At 40.2% G+C, this 21,571-nt stretch overlaps 1 protein-coding gene across 2 annotated transcripts in view; it reads left to right on the plus strand.

The window, feature by feature from the left end:
- Positions 1-1,245: 1,245 nt before the first annotated feature.
- Acvr2a (activin A receptor type 2A) overlaps positions 1,246-21,571 on the plus strand; it is a 75,549-nt gene continuing 55,223 nt past the window's right edge. For both annotated transcript variants that reach the window (XM_085681177.2, XM_048425740.3), the window contains exon 1: positions 1,246-1,572. In XM_085681177.2, coding sequence (XP_085537303.1) covers positions 1,518-1,572 — 55 coding nt within the window. In that variant the 5' untranslated portion in view covers positions 1,246-1,517. The remainder of the gene's footprint in view (positions 1,573-21,571) is intronic.

Below are 21,571 nucleotides of genomic sequence, written 5' to 3' on the forward strand. Positions count from 1 at the left end.
CCTATTGACTCTATCAGTTGTTTTTGCATGATATAGTTAACTTCCAACATTCCCCAAACAGTCGAGCTTCTGGAGGGAGGGGTCCCATTTTAACATTTTGGATTTGTTTCGGTGATTAACTGGACACCCGGTAAACATGGCTTACGGGGTAAAAAAAAAAATCGGTCTCACAAGAGGCTAAGGATTGATAATATCCACTTCTCTGACTGATCGATATCTGCAGTTTTCACTTCAAGCCTAGCAAGATTTTCAAACCCATTAGGAGCAAACCTGTTTGCAACACAATGCTTTGTGTACACAAGGTATGGTGGAAGGGATTCGAAACGTGCATCGTGCTCACGGGAGAGGGTGTCCTGACCTGGTGGATAGCCCTGGCTGCTTTTCTCTCGCAGCCCAAAGACAAACGCTGGGAGGCCGGGGCGCGGCCGGCTCGCTAGCACCTAGCTCGCTCCGGCAGGAGCGGGTGCGGCTCCCGCCCACTCGGAGCAGCTCGGCGCGGCCTCGGCGTCCCCCAGAGGAGAGGCTGGGCGCCGCAGCCGGCCTCGGCGTCGCCCATCCCGCTCGGGCGCCACGGCTCTCGCGCTCGGGCGGGCACAGCGCTGGGCACACAGGACGCCTCCGGGCCTCGGCCGGGACCTGCAGGGTTCCCCCGTCCCGGCGGTTCGGGGTCTCCGGTCCCGCAGGCCTCGTAGAGCGCGATCGGGCTCGGGCTCTGGCTCCGGCCCCGCCCCTCCGGCTCGCCCCGCCTCCCGGGCAATCTCCTCGCGCTCGCCGCCCGGCACGCGCGCTGCGCCCTGCCGCCGCTCCCGCCGCCACCGCCGCCGAGCGTTTCACCGCCGCGCCTGGCTTCCAGCTTCGGGCCGGAACCGGAAGTGTAGGAGGCGGGGCCGGCGGAGGCCAGGAGACCGAAAAACGCGGCCGAGCTAGGAGCCGGGAGCCAGGAGCCGGAGCCACAGCCTGGACCAGAACTTGGCCGCCTTCTGCGCCGCCGTCTCCCGCCGCCGTCTCCTCACCGCCGCCTCGCGCCGCCACCGCCGCAAGCTCGGCTAGCGTGGTCCGCGGACTTTGGGTGTCCGGGTTGAAGGTCGGTCCGGACGTCGGAGCAGCTCGGCTCCCGGACCGTCCGGGCGGCTGCGGGCGCCGCCGCCGCCGCCTCGTCGCCTCAGCCAGGCGTTTTGTTCGCAGAGACGCGAGAGGCGAGCGGAGCTGACAGTGATTTTGACAGTGATTTCAACCCGCTTTTGTTGTTGTTGGCTTTTCGTTGTTTGGTTCCGTGTTGTGCGTGTGTGTGGCGGTTTTTCTCCCCGTGGTACATTTTTTTTTTAAATTGTTGTGCTTTTTTTTCTCTCCAAACCCCGTGAACGTTTTTTGATCCAACCCCCCACCCCCCCGTCTCGGGGCTTCCGAATATGTTTTATGACGGTTGATTTTACACCAGGAGGTTTGTCTCTGAAGAAGACCCGGGGAACTGGATATCTAGCGAGAACTTCCTACGGCTTCCCCGGCGCCTCGGGAAAATGGGAGCTGCTGCAAAGTTGGCGTTCGCCGTCTTTCTTATCTCCTGCTCTTCAGGTAGGTGGAGGAGCCGGCGCGGCGGGGCTGTGGCCGGCTGCCGTCGGCCGGGCAGCTCTCGGGCGGCCGAGGCTTTCCCGCGCCCGACTCCGCAGCCCTGATAATCTGGAAACCTCCATGAATCCCTCTTGTTTTGGGTTGGTTTGGCGAACTGATAGATTGAGTGCTGTGTTGTTGTGGAAGTGAGAAAGTCATGGTTTGTGGCCATAACACTCGATGACAGCACTGGTTGGGTTGCTGTTAAGCCGCAAATACCACAAGTGAAAATTTATGTAAAGGTTGAGACCCAAAACGAGTATTCCGAAATGTCATTTAGCCTAAGCTTTTCCAAAACAAGGACCGGTTCTGGTCGACATCTAATTAGTGCTTCACCGGTGAATATCGAGACAGAGATCGAGTGAGTTGGTGTTTAATTTTGACTGTGAGAAACAATGCATCCTAGCAGGAATTTAATCCAGGTCTCCTCTCATGTCTTCTCCAACTTCATTGTCCAGTAGTGTTAAAAATAGTTGGAGTTTTCGGAGTATTAGCCGTAATACCGTGCAGGAGAGGTGTGCTGCTGTGTGTTGGTGTGTGCTGGCGTTCGCCCACCATTTGGGTGCTCTTTTCAGCCGGAGATTCTGCTTACCTACCGATGACTTCTTTTCAACGCCTCGTACCGACGCATTGTTTTCCGTTTAGAACAGGGCATGTGAGATTGTGCTCACTGTTAAACGGGCTGTTCTTTTGAGATGTATTTTTTAGCTCGAGGTTAGGAGAATCCTCTGGCCATTTTATATCTGAAAAAAAAAATTGACTGTGTGAGGACGTTGTGTGGCTGCAACCAGTGGTTGAAATAAGGCTCGGCTTTTGTACTTGAAATTCTGGAAATGCCCACATCTAGCTGCAAGGTGTGCGGATGCACTTAGCAGGAGAGTTAGTTCGAGGGATGGAACACTTTAAAAGTCACAACGAATGCCTTCATTGTAAATATTCAGTGTATATCTGCTAGACTGTGATCAAGAATACGGGTGGAGGGGACAGTTTGACAGGTTTCGTGGCTGTGTTGTTATCTCCTATGTCACAGGGAAATTAGAAGGTGCTAGGCTTTTCTTTGTGTACCTCTCTGTTGTGTGTGTGTGTGTGTGTGTGTTGTGTGTGTCCGTCTTCCCCACCCCACCCCCCTTTTAATAGGATCTTTTGTAATGTATAGAATTTTGCTGAATGGTACATTTCCTTGTGGTTAATAAATGGATAAAGTCTAGTCTTATGTCTGTAGTGGTATTGATCAGTTCCGGGTGGGCTGAATGTGTTGTGAAATGGCGATCATTGCCAGAGATTAACCAAAAGAATCATGTCTGTTTAAATGGAAGAAGGAACATGCTTAAGGCAGGCGGACAGTTCTTTTTGTGCTCGGTTTGGAGAGCAAGCTAAACAATGGTGTCTGAAACGGATGAAGGCTTTGATAATGTTAAACATCTTGCTTTTGTGAAATGACTTAACCCTGTAGTTTCTCACTCCCATCGTACTCTTTCTTCCCCCTGACCCTCTGTGTCTGGCTGGTGAACTCCAGGGCAGATCTCTTTTTTTTTCTGATCTGCCCTGGAGGAGGAGGGGCATCATGGCCACTGATCAAGGGACTGTAGACATTATTCTTTCCCAAACCCACCTGAGTCTCATTAATTGATGAAGGCGGTGATTCTTGAGCAGCCCCAAGGTATCACTCATGCGAAAGCAGGCTGACACTACATATCTTACAGCTTCTTCTGGTTGCCTTGGGAGTAAGAAGAATTGAGCAGCAGTTCCGATTACTATTATTTCCTCTGGGCTTGCAGGTTAATAGTGAAAATTTTGAAATAGAGTGGTTTTGTTGTTACAGAACATATAGGTAATCCATTGAAAGAATTTGAAAAGCTATACTCCATACTGATACATTAAGGTTTTTTTTTCTTAAAATGTCTGATATTTCTTTAAAAAAGGACTTTGTTACAAGGCAAATGCACTCTGAAAAAGTGTGTGTATGTGTGTGTGTGCGTTTTCTAATTGATTTTTCTGTGTAATGTGTAATCTGGCACTGGAAGCAGAGGGTGGCTATTTTTATTAGAATTAAGTAATTTACTAAATTACCAGTTTGTTTCTGGGTATCTGACTTTAAAATAAAATCAAATGGGAAACAGTAGTAAGGAACGTGTTTATTCTAGGTGTTCAGGAAAGACAGATCCTTGCTGGTTTTTTTTTTTTTTTTAGTGTTTTGTGGTCTGGTTTTTTTCAGCTTCCATTCCATGGTATGTGCTGTGGAGACTGATTATGCAGACTATTCCTGTAGGATATGGCCAAGTGTATAATTTCCTCCTTGCTCTCATTCCAGGAGAAACATTTCAAGTTTTGCCCTCATCCTGGAATGCCTTCAGATTCCCTATGATTTTTAATTTTTTTATTCCTCTTTATCCTTCTTCAGAGTCTGTTTCAAAACACAAATCTGCTTCTTACTTTTTGAAACATCATGGTTAATTTGCGTCTTTTCTCACAAGTTGTTAAAATGTGAGGATGAGTTTAACATTGCCCAGTATTGAGGTTTATCCCACCTAGGGTGCTAAAGTTCCTGTGGTATTTGAGTGGCCCTCAAGTTGAGGATTCTTTTGGATTGTGTGTGAACTGGGAACAGCATGGTCAGTATACTCATGAAAGAAGAGCAGAAATAGAGTATTGATAGCTAGTTATCACTGTGTGGCTGGAAGGAGAGCTGATAGGACAGCCCAGGACTTCTGAATGTTGGCTAGCAAGTGATAGGTAGTAAATACTTTTTCTTTCTTTCTTCTTTTTTTTTTTGGGGGGGGTATTTCTAGTCCTAATTATGTGTGTGTCTGCATGTGGGTATGTGGACTTGAATGCATGGAGGTCAGAGGTGTTAAATCCCTTGGAATTAGTTCTGAGCTGCCTATGTGGGTGCTGGGAACTGAGTTCTGGTATTCTTAAGTGCCAAGTCATGCCTCCAGCCCCAGTGCTTTGTTTCTTAAATGCAGAAAACTCTTACACATATTTGATCAGATCCAAAACATACAGACTAGATGAAAAACTAAAACAAGTTCTCCCTCTTCCCATTTTGAATTTTTTTCTGTTTATGATCTGAGCTAGTTTTTCTCATGGTGGAGTGATTTTTGTCTCTTGCCAGAGACATCTGGAGACATTTTTGTCAAAACTGGGGAGGGGATACTACTGTCACCTAGTGGGTAGAAGACAGGGCAGGATACTGTACAGGACGACTACCACAACAAAGAGTTATGGAGCTCAAAATGTCAGCGGGGCTCAGATTGAGAAACCATTTTTTTTTTTAATTCTTAAGCTTTAAAAGCATTAATATGAGCAGTGGGCTGGAGAGATGGCTCATGGTTAAGAGCACTGGTTGTTCTTCCAGAGGTCCTGAGTTCAATTCCCAGCAGCCACATGATAGCTCCAAACCATCTATAACGGGATCTGATGCCCTCTTCTGTCGTGTAGAACTATAGGAAGACAGCGTTCTCATATATGCAAATAAGTAAATTTTTACAAAAAAGCCTCACTATGTTAGTTAAAGAGCTGTGGGCTCCCTCCTATTAAAGTCAGTCATCTAAGTGTTACTGGTGCAGGAGGTTGGTGATCTCCAGGTGACTCTGTTAGAGTTTTCATTGTCTTTAAATTTAGAATGATTGAATTAGGAAAATAAGTTCTAGTTATATGTATTGTTCCACCCTAATATTCTTCCTTTACATTGTTTTGCTGACTATTGTGAATAAATTGTGCAGTGGCCCGTTCTGACTGTTCATGAAGACTGATACCCATGGACAGGACGAATAAGTGGTCATGGTAGCAAGTTGAGCTATATTTGTTTTTGATCTGGTATTCTCTTTCATAATACTCACCTCTTAGGATCTTTCCTTTTTATCCTTATTGACATCCCAGAGCTGCATGGCTGTGGGCTGTGTGTGCTAAACTTGGTGCCTGAAAGGTTTATATCATGCAGATAAAATAAATGCATTCCCTGAATGATTCCAAGGGCATTTCTTGTTTACCTAAGTTTAACATTTTAAAAATGACTTCTTGAGTATATCATTTTTTGAGAATAATTAGCTGGCTTTTGGTTATGATTGTTCATTTAGGACACACCAAGGAATATTCTATGGTCCCTTAAAGACCTTTGTCCTTTTTAAGGTTAAATCCTGATTGTAATTAATAAATACCTGGTTTTGAACTCTGGGTTAAGAAAGTTAATCTAGCTAGGCAAGATGAGAGTCACAGTGACACTCTTAAATTATGTAGTATTACACTGTTCAGAGGAGAATCTAGAATGTTTGAGGCTAGTCTTTCTAAAAAATTATTTTTGTTATTTTTAATTATATATTGGTATGTATGTCTGCATGTGGGTATGTGTGCATGAGTTTGAGTTACAGACAAGCTGGTGGCTTCATGTGGGTGCTAGAAATGGAACACTGGTCCCCTGGAAGAGCATCCAGTGCTCTTAACTGCTGAGCTGTCTCTCCAGCTCCTTACTAATCTTTCCCCACTGTGTTTTCATTTGCTGTATTTTGGACTATCATGCATACATAGTGTTCCTCCCTAGTTTTAACTTCGAATCAAATGGTTTGAATTTCAGATTGTTGTTACTTTCTTTTTCATACTCAGAGTTTTCCTTAACTCTTCGCTGCCTTTCAAAAATCTTTTATTGTTATTCATTCATTGTCTGTTTAAGCCAAGATTTGACTAGACCTGTGAGTGGATTTATTGCCACTGATGGGCCCATATTAGACTTCCTCTGCGGTAGATTTAATTCTGTTAGGTTATAACAGTCATGTCTAGACAGAACATTGATTTAAAATTGACTATTGAAGATGAAAGTTCCAGGAATAGAGTATAGAGGAAGAAGGCAAGGAAACTACTGCAGCTGACATTGCCATTCCTGACCAGATTCCTTAGTCACGTTCATGGATATCCCTGCAGCTAGTGCTTATACTTTGTGTAATACAGGGACTTAGAAGAATTATGTTCTTCTCCGAGGTTGAAATTTTTGAACTGATAGAATGTTAGGCCTAGGAAAAAAATTGAGAGATTTTTATGCTTAGTGAACAAAAATGTCATTGTGTTTATACTTGGGTTCTGGTGCTAGCTCATCTCTCAGGCTTTCCTACCTAAACTCTAACATCTTGTCAAACAAGACTAGCTAGTTATCTGTTTTTTTCCCAAGCTACTACTTACCCTTCAAACTGTTCTCATTAAGAAAGAAATTTGAGGCTAGATATGTAGTATATATGCCTGTAGTCCTATTACAGGGTAGACAGAAGCAGGGATATCTCAGCAAGTTCCAAACTGGCTTGGTTTACGTAGTAAGAGCCTGTCTTTAAAAAACAATGAATGAATGAATGCCATTCTTGCTTAAAAGCTTTCACTGACTTAGTTACCTTAGCATAGTGACATATAGGGGCCTTCATCATCTGTTTTTTGCCTGCTTTTTCTAACCTTGGTATAGTGGTTAAAGCTATGCATTCTATACTTGGTTTATGCAGGGTTCACATCTTCACCTTTGACCTCATTTTCTTGTGCCCCATTTTTCTTACCTACAAAATAGGGATATAAATGATGCCCACTTTAGAGAGTGGTTTGATAAAGAAGTGGCACATGAGCACTAGTAGATTTAGTTGTTTGTTTTGAGACAAGTTTCACTGTGTAGCTTCCACTGGTGTGGAAAACTGTGTAAACCAGGCTGGCCTTGAACTCACAGAGGTCCACAGGAGGCCTAGCAAGCTTCCCTACGTTGTCCTCAGTCTTCTCATGAATTCAGTGCTCCAGTCATACAGACTCAGAATGTAGTGCCTTGAGTGTTTGTGAGCGTTTTTTCTTCCCCCTTTAACTGGCCAACTCCTATCTATATATTTTTAAGACTGAGAAGTGTTATCCTTAGAAAACATTTCTCTCCTCCTAACCATAATTGAGGTAGTAGCTTTTTGTTCACTCACACTTTCTGAGTGACCTTAGCTTCAGTAATTGCTGCAAATGTTCACTTGCCCATTTCCTCTTTAAACTACAGTGCTTACCTTGCTTTTTCATCTTTTAAGAGTTTCCCTTTAACCACAGGTTAAACTAGGTGTCACCCCTGGCACACAGTAGGTGCTCTGAAAATGTTTATTTAGTGATTGAAATGGAAGTCTTTGCATGTTTGGTGCATACATTTCCTTTTATGTTATTAAGTACTGAACTCAGGTTAGATGGCCGCTTAAAGCTTTCTGATTCTTAGGATTAGTTGGCAATAGTGACATCTTGTTAAGAAAAACCATTTTGCTAGTGATTGTTTTGATATCCTAAAGTTCTGTTCACTTAACATTTTATTAGAATTTCAATTGTGTAGATTTCAAAAGATGCTTCCATATCTTCAAGTTCAGTCGCATTCATAATTTTTATACTATAATCCACAATGAGAATTATACATTGTATTACGACTTAGTTCCCATGTGTCTCTATGTGTATGTCAGATTAAAGCTTCATGAATTACTTACTGTGTGTAGGAAGGATACTTTTATTTATTTTTATATTGTTTCATTTTTAAAAATGATAAGTATTAGGGCTAGAGAGATGTCTAAGCAGTTAAGAGCACTGGCTGATATACCAGAGGACCTAGATTCAATTCCCAGCACCCACATGGTGGATCACAGTCCTAGGGGATCTGACAATCTCTTTTGGCCTCTGTGGGCAGCAGGCATACACTTGGTAAACAGACTTACATCCAGACCAAACACCCATATGTAAATAAATAATGTTGATTATGCTCCATTGAGTCAGTGACCAACTAAAGGACTGTAATCATTAAAACACTGATCTAGTTCATCAATTCCCTCATTCCGTTTGCCCTGTGCTGTCTGAAGGAGATGGAAACCCATGTACAGAAGAAACCCATGTGCAGAAGAATATGGCCATAAAATTAACCTCTAGCAGAGATTATGTGCCAGTGTGTGGGGTAGAGAGCAGACTGTTCAAGGGAGAATTTAGACTTGACTTTCTGAACTCTCTTTCCTCTGGTCCAGTTGTTTAAATTAGTCTAATTCTGTTTTAGCACCGTTTTGAATTTGGGAGACTTCATAGTTTTTCACTCAGGAAATGCTCCTAGCAGAAATTGGTCCTAATCCTGGGAATACAAGGTCTTAAAAGGACATTTAAAAGGATATTTATGAAATGTGAAGGAAAAACCACAAAAGAGCTTCAGAAACACAGGTGTTACTTGATCATGAACTTGAGAATGACTGGAAGACAAGGTGGGATGGAGGATTTCTGACCTAATCCGAGGGAAGGATTGGTGTGTTGAAGAATGCTCTGCTTGCTTAGAGAGATACAGTCTCAACTGAGGACATAGATCCAGATGGAAGAGTAGGAACTGAGGTGAGGCTGGGCTGGATGATATGGGTCCTCCTGTGTGGAGTACAGAACAGAGTAAGATGTGAAGTTGAAGTTAGATGAAGGCATTACTAAAGACAAGTAGTAAAGAACTAACAAGCCAGAAGTAAATAGAAACATATTGTATGGCTAAGTAAGTGTTTTAGGTGGCTATGGATTTAGATGGCAAACGTGAATGAAGATACACATGTAAATTTAGAAAAATAAAAGGGTACTAAAATCCATGAGAAAATGCAATGATATTTTACAAGGGAGACGCTGATGAGTTTGTCTCCATGTGTTGTCTAGTAATGATTCTGAGCATTAATGGCTCCGAATGTTGGTACTTAAATAATAGTTACCTTCTAATAGTTACAGTTGCACTCTTCTTATTGATTATCTAGATTATGTTTTTAATTGTTGTGAGGCATTTCATTACTGCACTACTGTCGTACCCAAGTAGACTAAGGTGTGTGCTGAAGTTTGTATGTGTTCTTCATGCCTGAAGCCTATCTGTCCCGCAGGCCATTCTTCTGGCCGAGATTCAAACAGTTCTTCTCTAATTGTCTAGAATATTACTGGGTATAACTTTATTTTCCAGTGTTGCTGAAACAAGCACATGCAAAGCAGGAAGACAGTAACTAGAAGGACTGGCTGCACATGTGGGGACAGATTGTTTTAGAACATGTCAACTCTTTATATATTATAATAAAATATGCCTCTTACAAAGCCTAGAGCTTTAAACATTTTAAGCCTTCATTCCTAGTTAGGATTACTGATTTTAAAATTTATCTTTCCTAAGATTGATACTAAAAACTAAAAACAAAGCAAAGTAAAACAAAACAAAAAACCCTGCTTGTCTGACGGTGGCACATATTTCTGATCCCAGCACGCAGGAGACAGAGGCAGGAGGATCTCTTTGAGTTTGAGCCCAGCCTGGTCAACGGAGTGTGAGTTCCAGGATAGCTAAGGCTACACAGAGAAACAAAACAAAACAAAACAAATACTACAAGTGTAGTGGTTCACTCATGTATTCTGTAGTGGTTCACCCAGAATTTGTGAAGCTGAGGCAGGAGGATTGCCATGATTGCAAGGCCAGTGTAGGCTACACAGTGAGTTCTGAGCCAGCTTGGGCTTCAGAGTGAAACTCGGCCTCTACGCCACTTCCACTAGGAAGAAAAAAATCTTATGCTCACATCTTTATGAGTTTTAGGTGGTACATCACATTTGTAATCTAACACATTCCAAGATGGCTGGGAATAGATGAGTTATTAGAGCCTGGCAAATTTCTAAAACTCTGAGATTACATTTTCAAATGTATAAACCAAGTTGTATTAAATGAAATACACTCTGTAACATAGTAGCTGCTTCAGAATAACATTAACATATGTTTGTAATCTTTGAGTCTAGTTTTAGAAGGACACAGTGTTTAAGATATTTAAAATATAGGTTCAGTTCTTAGGAGATATTTTTAAATTTTTAGTCAAATTACTGAGCAATTATAGCAAGATAATATTCTAACAATGATACAGCCAAAGGAAATGTAAGTATAGAGTGCCAGAGAGTTGCTAGGATTCCCTAGAACCTTTGGTTATGGCAGTTTTTGTTTTTGATTTTAAACCAGGTTTTCTTGTTCTAAACAGTCCCCTTGTTCTGGCATAGTCTGAGGTAGGGGAGACTGAATTTGAGGACCACCTGTGTTACATAGCAGCAGGCCAATTTGAGCCACACAGTCAAACCCTATCTCAGAAAAACAAAAATGAAAACAAAATATGGAGGTAAATCTATCTCATCTGATGATGGAATTTAAAATACTTTTCTTGGACAACTATGTTCAAATATTAGGTATTTTTTCAAACTTTTAATGCAAAAGTAAACTTGGAAGGCTTTTCAAGTCTGTTTTAGGTACCAGCTACTTATGTTTTAAAGACATAGTTGGTGTATATATTTTTGTCTTATACATAAGACAAAAATGTCATATAGCCTAAACTGTCGTCAAACTTACTATGTATCTGGGAATGGTCTTGAACTCCTGATCTTTTTGATTCTATCTCTACAGTGTTAGTGCTTTTTCACTTGATTTATATGTGTGTGCTCCATGGAGAGTGTATGGAGAACTCTATGAGTGTGGATGTGCACGCTAGTGTGTGTATGCATGTAGAGGCCAGAGTAGATCTTCGGGTTTCTTCCTGTGTTGCTGTCATCTTTCTTGCTTTGAGAATGGGTGGGTTTTTCTCACAGTGATGCAGATACTCAGGTGTGCACTGTTATCTTTCAGGGATGCTGTCTGGCCCGAGAGCTCTCGGGATCTGTCTGTTACAGCCTACCCCCACCTGCCTTGTGGAGGTTGTAGGCACTTGCAGTCATGTGTCAGGCCCTTTTGCTTGTAGAATAAGCACTGTTACTCATTGAGCTGTCTCTTCTGTCCTACTGGTTTTTGGATTTTAAAAGTAAGTATTTTGAAGGGCTGTAGCTCAATTGGTAAAATGCTTACCCATGAAGCATAGAACCCTGGGTTCAATTCCCTAGTGCTACAGAAGAGTCATGGTGCAGGCTTTTAGTCTCAGCACTCCAGGTAGGCAGGAGGATCAGAAGCTCAAGGTCAATACTTGGCTTAGTAACGACTTTGAGGCTAGCCTGAGCTACAGGAGACTATCACCAAACAAAACATCACTTCTATCTATCTATCTATCTGTCTGTCTGTCTGTCTGCCTGCCTGCCTGCCTGCCTGCCTGCCTGCCTGCCTGCCTGCCTGCCTGCCTGCCTGCCTGCCTGCCTGCCTGCCTGCCTGCCTGCCTGCCTGCCTGCCTGCCTGCCTGCCTGCCTATCTATCTATCTATCTATCTATCTATCTATCTATCTATCTATCTATCTATCTATCTCTTCCTCACAGGGATTCTCTCTGTAACTCTGGCTGTCCTAGAACTGGCTCTGTAGACCCACCTGCCTCTGCCTCCCCTGTGCCAGAGTTAAAAGTGTGTACCACCACCACACCGTGCAAACATCAGTATTCTAAACATACGCTTATTTGGAACTTAAAGAGTGCCACTTAGATTCTTTTTCTATTGACTCTTTTTTGACCTTTAATAACATCAAGATGCCATTTTACTTATTCCTAAATTAAAGTGGATACTACTGATAACTTATTCATTTTACAGTTAAGTGTGGATACATGGTGAATTCAGTGCTAGGTGGTTAGGTGCTGCAGTGAACAATACAAGCATGATTATGTCCTATGGAGCTCCTGTGGTAAAGATAGAGCGAAATGAATCAAATAATTATATATTACTGTATGTGCCGTCAGAAATTAAGAGGTGCTGAGAGCCTAACACTTTCTTTGCCTTTGTCACAGACATTGGTGTCTCTAATTATTTACCTTGGCTTTTTTTTTTTTGCCTGTTTATTATTTGCACATTCCACTACTAGAGTGCAAGCTCAGTATGGGAGGAGGTTCCATTCCTTCATCACAGTACCCCAGTTCCTGACACAGAGTGGAAATTCAGTAGACACTTAATTCAGGAAGGAACTGCAGAAAGATTGGACAGGACGCTCACAGGGGCAGGAGTTAGAGTGAAATGCAGAGGATACTGGGAAGTAAAAGGTCTAAGTAGTAACTGATTTGGTTTAGATGTTAGCAATTTTCTTACCTGTCTGGAAAGTACGATGAAGCGTATAGGAGCAGAGAGACCAGTAAGCAGATTCCCATATAGTGTAAGCTGGGGAGTCTCCAGCTACCAGTACTTTTAATGGCTCCCTTCCCCCAATTTGTATTACTTAAAACCAAAACCCAAACCCAACCAAACCCATCAACCAGACTTTCTGTGTATATGAGTTCTTTCAATGTAGCATCTAATTGAACAGACAAACCCACAAAAGAGATGATCAAACCTAGGCTAGGTTGTATTTTTTGTGACACTCCTGTCTTTAGCTTTTGTCTGTATGCTATTTTATATTCTTTTCTCTTCATATGCCCCACCTTCAAATTGCTTCCTCCTTCCTGTGTCAAGCATGTAGTATATGGTTTTATTGACACAACTGAGGACTCAGAAGGAAAATGCAAGTGCATTTTGTGTCTTAATTTGTATACACCTACCTTCTTAGACATTTATTTACTTCAAAATTTATCTTTTCAGGTTATGAAGATCTCATTTAAATGGTGAAAGAATAAGTTGTACTTAAGGCTGATGGTTTTATTCAGGGTTACAGCCTCTAACTAGATGGTGAGTCTGGTATTTTATTTGGAGACATTTCTAGCCTGTACTGTTGGATGGAGGCAGGTTTGCTTGGTGGAAGGAGACCAGCTCTTCCTAGGACAGAGGTTTAGCATCCTCATCCTTGACTAGGAAAAACCTGTTGTGCTCCACAGGAGTGAAGAGTGAGGAGGCCAGAGGAGGCTGGCATTTTACCAGGGTTAAAGTCAAGTGGCCACTGCCCTCACCATCCTTTTATTCTACATAGTGATTATGTAACAAATCTTATTTGGTGATAACCTTTTCTTATTTTTCTCTTTAGTCCTTAAAATTATATAAACCTGGTTTGGGTGTTGAATTGGGAATTATTTGCTACTTAAAATTATTAGCCAAGAGAGCTAGAAATAATAGAGGCAGTTAAAATAGGAGACTTGGAATACTGCATGGGTCTAATAAATGATCAAGTGGCACCCTCCATTAGGACGGTAGACCTGGGAACACCTGTGCTGGCTCCAGTTCTGAAGGCTGAAGTGAAGCAGAGCTTAGGGTTAGAGGAGTGTAGGCAGACTTCATTTCTAATGGAGCTAGTGAAGCTGAGCTTTAGCTCTTATTACAGGCTTTCTTAGTGTAGCCCAACAATATCCACAAATCAAAAATTGTAGTGCTGTTTAGACTGATGACATGTATTTGTCAACCTTGATTTAAGTGACATTTTTATAGTTAACAGCCTTGTATCGATGTCATGAAAGGAACTCAGATCATTAAACTAGAGAACAGAAGTTGATGTCCCTGCCTTTACATCTATAGAATCCTTTTACCATTAGAGCATAGTGCACCATAAGGGCTAGTTAAAAGAAATAAAAACCAATATTCTTGGCATAAATGTTGTTTGGTAACTGTAAGAACTTCCCTTATTTTGAAATTTAGCAAAAGTAATTAATTATGCAATCCTCTAATTAGTATTTAAAAAAGACATTTGGCAGGAAGGAAGCATAGGTGTTGGGACTTATCTCTGCAATGATGTGCAGTGTGCTGTGTACTTGGAGAAGTTCTAGAATCTCTCAGTTGCTTTTCTTGTGAAGTGTAATTTGTAGTGGCCAACACACAAGATTAATTGAAGATCTAAGACTACACACAGAAACTCACATTCACATGTAAAAGTATACGTAAAATGTAAAATTTTGAATTGGGCCACCAGATATTTGTAAACACTACAGTATTGTTTTTCAAGGTATACAGAGAAATGTAAAGGTTTAGCTATAAGAGAACTTCTAATTCAGAATTTTATGATTCTTAATGACTAGACATTTGTCTGTAAACTACCAATGAATGAAGATGTTAATTCTGTAAGCAACTTAGTATCAACTTTGAAACTTAGTATCAACTATGAAAGGAATGATCACTTTTGCCATATTGTTCCTACCAATTACTTTCTATTTCTCTAAACTTCCCATCCCTTATTTTTCATAATCTGTAAGAGGACCATTACTCGCTGTACAGTTCCCAGTGGCTAACACACAGACGCTTAATATTGGTGAGTGAGTGGCTAGTGCTTTCAGGTGTTTAGGACAGGGCTCTGTAAAGGGTTTTTTTTTTTTTTTTTTTTTTTTTTTTTTACTGTTTTTGTCGTTTCTTTTGTTTTCTTTTCTTACTAAGAGGCCAGATAGTAAATATTTTAAAGTTTTAAAGCAGTCTCTTAGAGTTATTAAAATCTACCTATTTTAAAACAGAAGTAGTCACAAATATGACATAAATAAACCACTGTGAATGTATTCTAATAAGGCTTTGTGTATGGTGATCTTTCAATTTATAATTTTCACGTCACAAAATAATTGTTTCAATTTTTAAAAACTGTTTAAAAGTGTAAAATCATTGTGCAGAGACTGAGTGAAACCAGGGCACAAGCTGGATCTGATGTAGCTTACCAGTTTGTGGGACACCTGGGGGTGGCCCATCTCCCTCAATTAGAAATACATTATTTCTAAACAAAATTTTCTTTTGAACCTAGGACACATTTTCTTTACTTCCCCTACAATTACTCTATTTTAAGTGTGTGGATGTGTGCCTGCTGTATGTCTTTTCACCACATGCATGAGTTGGTGCCTCCAGAAGCCAGAACAGAGGCCAGAGGAGGGAGGGTGTTGGGTCCCCTGTAATTGTAGTTAACAGAGGGTTGTGAGCTGCCATGTGGGTGCTGGGCATCATACCTGCATCATCTGGAAAAGCAGTCAGTGCTTTTAACCACTAAGTCAGCCCTGAACTTACAAAGTTATTGTCAGCATGTGTTGGCTACCACCCAGACCAAGCCATACTCCTATTTTACCTATTTTGTGTTCTGACAGTACTGTAAAACTTTACCCTTTAGAATAACACTGACTCTGAGAGAAGGATTTAGTATTCTTTCTTAGATGAGGAGACAGTGCCCTTATTATCATCAGAATTTCTGACTTTCTTGATCTTTCTTCTGCCTCCTATAGACTTTGCGTCCTCAAACCTGTTCTGGGTTATTCTGTATGGCTCTATGGTAAGGTTTTAAAGGAGCTTTGTGCATGTGGCTGGAGTGAAGAGAATGGGAGAAGAAAGTTGGGGAGAGAAAAGAATGCAAGGCAGTTTTCAGACTATAGGGACAGCTCATTGGGATGTCTTGAAATCCATGTAGCATGGCTACATTAATAGAAGAAAGAAAATGGACCATAATCAGAATGAGTCACTCCTAATGAGGATGTTTTGTGAAATATCAGTTGTAGTTGTGTATTAGGTTGCAATGACAAGTGTATTGTCATAGCTTGTGTGTGGAGAGTTTGGGATACTGATCTTGAGATTTTATTTTTCCAAACAGGACTTCTCTTGCTTGCTTTCTACAGTATGCTGCTTGTATGTATTAAGCTTCCTTATGCACTGTTAGCTTGTTACCTACGAGAATGCAGATTAGCTTCAGTGATAGGCGGCTGGTAAGGTGGGAAGAGCAATGTGCGGCAGAGGAGAGAGTGCACCCTCATTTTCTCTTCCCTCTGTTCATCTCTATTTATTTTGTATTTTCTTAGTTGGCCCCTTACTGAACTTATGCTAGAAAAAGCAGGGAACTGAGGATGAAAATTGGTGAGGCAGAGTCATACAATCATGTTTTTGACTAAAAAGTGAATTAGGAGGGAAAATAAAGTGGAAGGGCACCTGACCACCCAGTCACCCTCGGCGTTCTGAGGTGGCCTTTACAAGTGGGTGCAGGTAGGACAGGGCCTGCTGTTAAATTGGGTTAAAGTAAAAGTCTTGGCTTTGGTACCTTTGATGTGCTGATTGGATAGCTCTTTTTTAAAGACTCATGAAGGAAGCAGCATTGGATTAGTCTCAAATGAAGTTACCCGTTTTAAGCACTTAAAAATCACAGTAAATATCTTTGAGACATTTTCCCCTATTATTTAATGTTAAATTAGCAAATTGGGCGAAAATTAACTGATTCTGGACGCTAACTTGATTTGGAATTGTGAGTAGAAAAAGATTGACAAGCTATTTTTATTTACTAGAAAAGTAAGGAAACTATAGACGACACATACATGCTTCGGTAAAGAGTGGTAAATTGACAGACCCCTAAAATGTATCCTGTTCTTTCTAGGCTGGATAGGATTCTTTCTTTTGCCGTGAAATTACCAATCATCTGTAATGAGTTTCAGCTAAAAGTTCCCAACTTTTAGTATCTTCTATCCCCACCGCTTGTCTTAAGCCTCCTCTCATAATGTTGCTTGCCTTTCCATGTTATAATTGCTTGTTACTTTTCTGTGTTTGTCTTCATGCTTACCCTAAGTTCTTTAAGGTTCATTCACTTTAAAATAAGTGCTTAGTACCTACTGACAACAGGAGAGGCAGATGGCTGATTCTCATGTAGACATGGAGATGATGGTTCTACCCACTGTATATATTGTTGTGAAGTGTAAGTTGCTATAATGAGCTTTCAATGATTTCAGAAATGTAGCATTGTAACTGAATAAATATTAATTGCTGATGCTGCTTGCTGTTACTAAGCAGTGTCTAAACTGTTTATTGAATACACAAAGCCAAAATTGAATATTGAGGACATTTCAGTATATTCATTGAAAGACTGTACTTTGGCGGTTGGCCATCTTGTTTTGTTTAGAACATAAATAATATTTGTGTGTTTTTTATTAGCAATATTTCCTTGATTCTGCTTTAATTCTATAACATTATTTGAGATTTAGAGAAGTATTCACATTCTCAAGTATGTGATTTAGTAGTAGTATTCCCACAAAAACCGAGAACTTTAGAGAATTAAATACTTTCTTTCATTCAGTATTTCCAAGTGTGAATGCGTCAGAACTTCCTTTGCAGATGAGATAAAGGGAGTGGATCTGTTAGGAGAGTAACTGACATTTCCAAAAGTGAGTTGTGTTTTAATTTTCAGGATTTGAGTACCAGTATTTCTGGGAAAATGACTTTTATCTATTTAAGTTTTTAAGATGATCTTATGTGCCTGTTTGATTCTGAGTTTATTTGAAGTAAATCTTGTATCTTTGTTTAGTCCAGACTTGAGATGATGTAATTTGTCTGAAATCACTAATCTATCTGCCAGGCTAAAACTATAGCCCTGACTCAAGTTCAGAGTTCTTGTATAAAGAGTATCTACTGGAGGTTAGTCCACTCCCACTATTTCCAGCCTTAGTGGGAGAAATGTTTTCAGTAATTTATGCAGTGGTTGCTTTGTATCACACTTTGAAGAAACCATGATTAGGACCTGAGGAGTCAGAAATAGAAATACAGCAATAAATCATACCACGGTGAGTTCTAAATTTAGGATAAATGTTTTGCTATTGTTTGGCAAGATGGCAGCCATAAACTCATAGGTGTTGGTTATTGTTAGAAGGAATTATATGTAAAATCTGCCCTTGATTGCTGAAGTACTTTTCTCACTCATTTTTGTTTTTTGATAAGGAATGTTTAGAGTTGTTTTTCTAATAGGTCAGTCTTATGCACATGTGTCAGATTTTGTGATTACATTTCCTTAGTCAAAATTAGAACTTTCAAGATATGTCACAGCCCAGCCATATTGTTGGGTTCAAAATAATAGTATTGCTGATAATTATAATTTATTTAAACTATCATCAACAACCACCATTTGAAGTATGCTGTGGGCTAAGATTTAAGTTTTGATTTTAATATGCATATATGAATCATCCACCCTAGAAGATAGATATTATTCCCATTTCATAGATGAGGAAACGGAGACTCAGAGACTTAGACTGAATTAGCAGGACAGCTGGGATAGTTAAAGCTAAAGGATTTAAATTGCATTTATTGAATTAAACATTCTAAAATACATATTAGTAATTAAAATATGAATTACTGGTTCTTGAACAGTGTTGCTTCCTTCCAACCTCTTGTGCCACGGTTTCTTCTTCTTCCTGCTCCCATCCTAAGAGCAGCTGCTGTTGCTGGCGCCCCTTAAAACCTACGATGTAGCCAGAAATGCTGTTACCAGACTGAGGTGTTGATGGTCTGTTATCATCTCTGTGCCTGATAGCGTAGAGCTTTCTCCACTTCTGGGATGGAAATACAGCTGTGTAAAGACTGAGAAAAAGTTATTCTTTTTGGTTTTATAGTAAACCAGGGTTAGGACCAGGTCAGCATTCATTTGCTTTGGTTACCACTGGAGTAATTAGTGAGGTGAGTGTTGGAAGTGAGGACATCTTCTTAGAGGGATGGACTTGATTCAGAGAAGTGAATTGGATTTTCTTGTGTAGGAAAACAAGTTTGTGTTGTTTTTGCCTCCTATTTGGAAAGTCATTTAATAGTTATGATCATTAATTGCCTCTTGATACTGGTTATCTATGCTGGTTCTGTTATTAGGGTTTGGTTTTCTCCTCATTTATATTAAAGTATATTGATAAAAAGACGTAACACATGCTCTGTTTGCCCAGATTTAAGGACTTTAAACTGTTCCAATGTCAGTTAAGCTTAAGGAAAGTAAAATGAAATAAAGAACATTGAAGGAAACTCCTTTTTCCCCTTTGTTTCTTTTCTTAGATTAGTAAGTGTGAAAAAAAAGCTGACATGTGAATATTAGAGACAATTAATCTTTGGTCAATTTGATTTGAATTTAGATGACTGAATTTATAGAAAGCCTAATCAGTGTTTCATTTAGTTATAATTGACAGCAGCCAATAATTAAGAGGTATCTACTATATACCCCTTTATTTTGCCAAATTCAGTACAGCCTATCAAAGTTAAAGAATGTAGTCACTGGAATTTTAAATCTTATATTGTAAAACAGAGAGTGCAGGATATAAATATTGATTCATTGATTGCTAAAATTAGCGATTTCTGCATCCAATAATGTATTTTTGTTTATAGTTTTGTGTGTGTTTATGTAATCTCACTTTCCTATTGCTGTAATAAAACAGCATGACCAAGGTAGCTTATAGAAAGAAGGAAACGTACAGTCCAGAGGGATAGGAATTCATCACCATTATGGCCAGCCAGGCACATGACATCTGGCAACAAGTGTTCTTAGCCACTGAACCATCTTACCCACCCTCAATGCTTCAAATTTTCTTCCCTCCCTCCCTGCCTCCCTTCCTGGCTCCCTCTCTGCCTTCCTCCCTGGCTCCCTCCCTCCCTCCCTCCTTTCCTTCTTTCCTCCCTTCCTTCCTTTCTATTTAGTACTTTAGTTACCTTTTAGTAAGACTTTCACTAGGTAAGAGTTGTATTTTAGATTCTCCTTGGTTTAGTCTTTTGAGTTCTTTGCCATGTTTCTTCTGGAATTTACTACTACTAAATAAAAACCCCTTAAGGATAAGGATTGTGGTCCTTATGTATGTCATTGCATTTCTTGTGTTCAGGACTCAATGAATATTTGTTGAATAAATTAATGGGAAGGAGTCTTTATCCTCTCCGTATCTTTGGTTTTCTCTTTATCTTACTGATAACATCAAACAGTTCTCACGAAGATTAATGATGTTTAGTTGATTAATGATTCCTAATCTAAAGAGTGTTCTTTATTTCACTTGACTTCTCTTTGAGTTTGATGATGATGTCTGTATTCCTTAAGAGTTTGTCCTGTTCCCTTAGTGCCTTCCCATCTTCTGGCTATTGTCGGTTGCCACCCTATCATTTCATTCTCCCCATCTTTCTTGTGTTGTATTTTTTCTCTCACCATAGATAACTGGTCATACTATTTTTATTCTACTTGTCCTCTGCTGAAATAATGTCACTTCTCATCTTCAGTTTTAAATAAATGTGGAGGCTTAAAGTTCCATATCTTACCTTGATCTTCCCTCTTAAAGTCATATTTATCATACGTATCATAAATATCATATGTATTTACTAGTCATCTTGTAAGCATTAAGTATATCAGGTTTCGAACTATGAAAGTGAATAAGGCATGGTCTTTTCCCTACGGGATTCACAGCCTCATTTGAGGAGAATGAGTAGTAAACTAGCAGTTATAGGGTGAAGTAAAAGATGGCCTCATCTAATTTGGAGAATATCTGTTTGTGCTTTCCATCGGTAATGCTTGAAGTGATCCCCCCAAAAATGACTAGCAATTCACCAAGTGAAAAGGTGGGAAAGAGTGGTTCACTGTGTTTTTTTCCCTGTCAGACCTGGAGTCAGTGCTCCCTGGTGGTGAGAAAGCTTGGTGTTGCAACTTCTCCAAGTCCTGGAAGCCTTAGGCACAGGTGCGAATAACCAGTCAATGTCTTGCCTGCAAAGTGGTGTCAAGCATCACTCCACAAGGAAAGTGATGACTGAGAACAGGAGAGTGTACAACATTTTCAATACTCCTTACTTATTCAAAGCAGTGTTTGTAAGGGAATGGTGTGTACTAAGGCTCAGATAGTGATGTATACTCAATCCCCCCCCCTTTTTTTTGATCCTTGCTACATAGTGCATTTGAATAGTGTTACAGTATTAAAGTATAGCTTTTCCAAGATTTTGCTCCTCATGCATATCATTTCATGCATTGTATACACATTGTATACTGTTAAACTGTTGAGTTTGATTTGTTACGACTGGGGCATTGCTTTGTGTTCAGGAATGGTACTTGCAGCAGAAAGGAATTTAAGAAGTTAAGAGTAGACAAAGGAAACATTTTATTTGAGTATGTATGTGATTGCTGCATGTTTTAGGAAAGTACTTCAAGAAACCTATATCATGAGTTTATATGAGACAGTGATTAGGCAAAGAGGATAGGTAAGGGTCAAATTACAAAAGGCTTGATTTGCTAGGAAGTGTGAACCTTTTGCTGAAGGTTGAGGAGAGACCTTTTTGAATAACAGTGTTGCAGTTAGATTGACACATTGGAAGAGATCCATTAATATTGTGTTTGTCTGAATGTCAAATAAATCATAGATGGAGGTCCAAGCTGAAGAGAGTTACTTTAATGTCCAGCCATTACATGTGTTATATATAACTAATAAATAAGCTAA

This window comes from Myodes glareolus, chromosome 21 (genome assembly GCF_982192425.1).
Source record: "Myodes glareolus chromosome 21, mMyoGla1.1, whole genome shotgun sequence".
Taxonomy (NCBI): Eukaryota; Metazoa; Chordata; class Mammalia; order Rodentia; family Cricetidae; genus Myodes; species Myodes glareolus.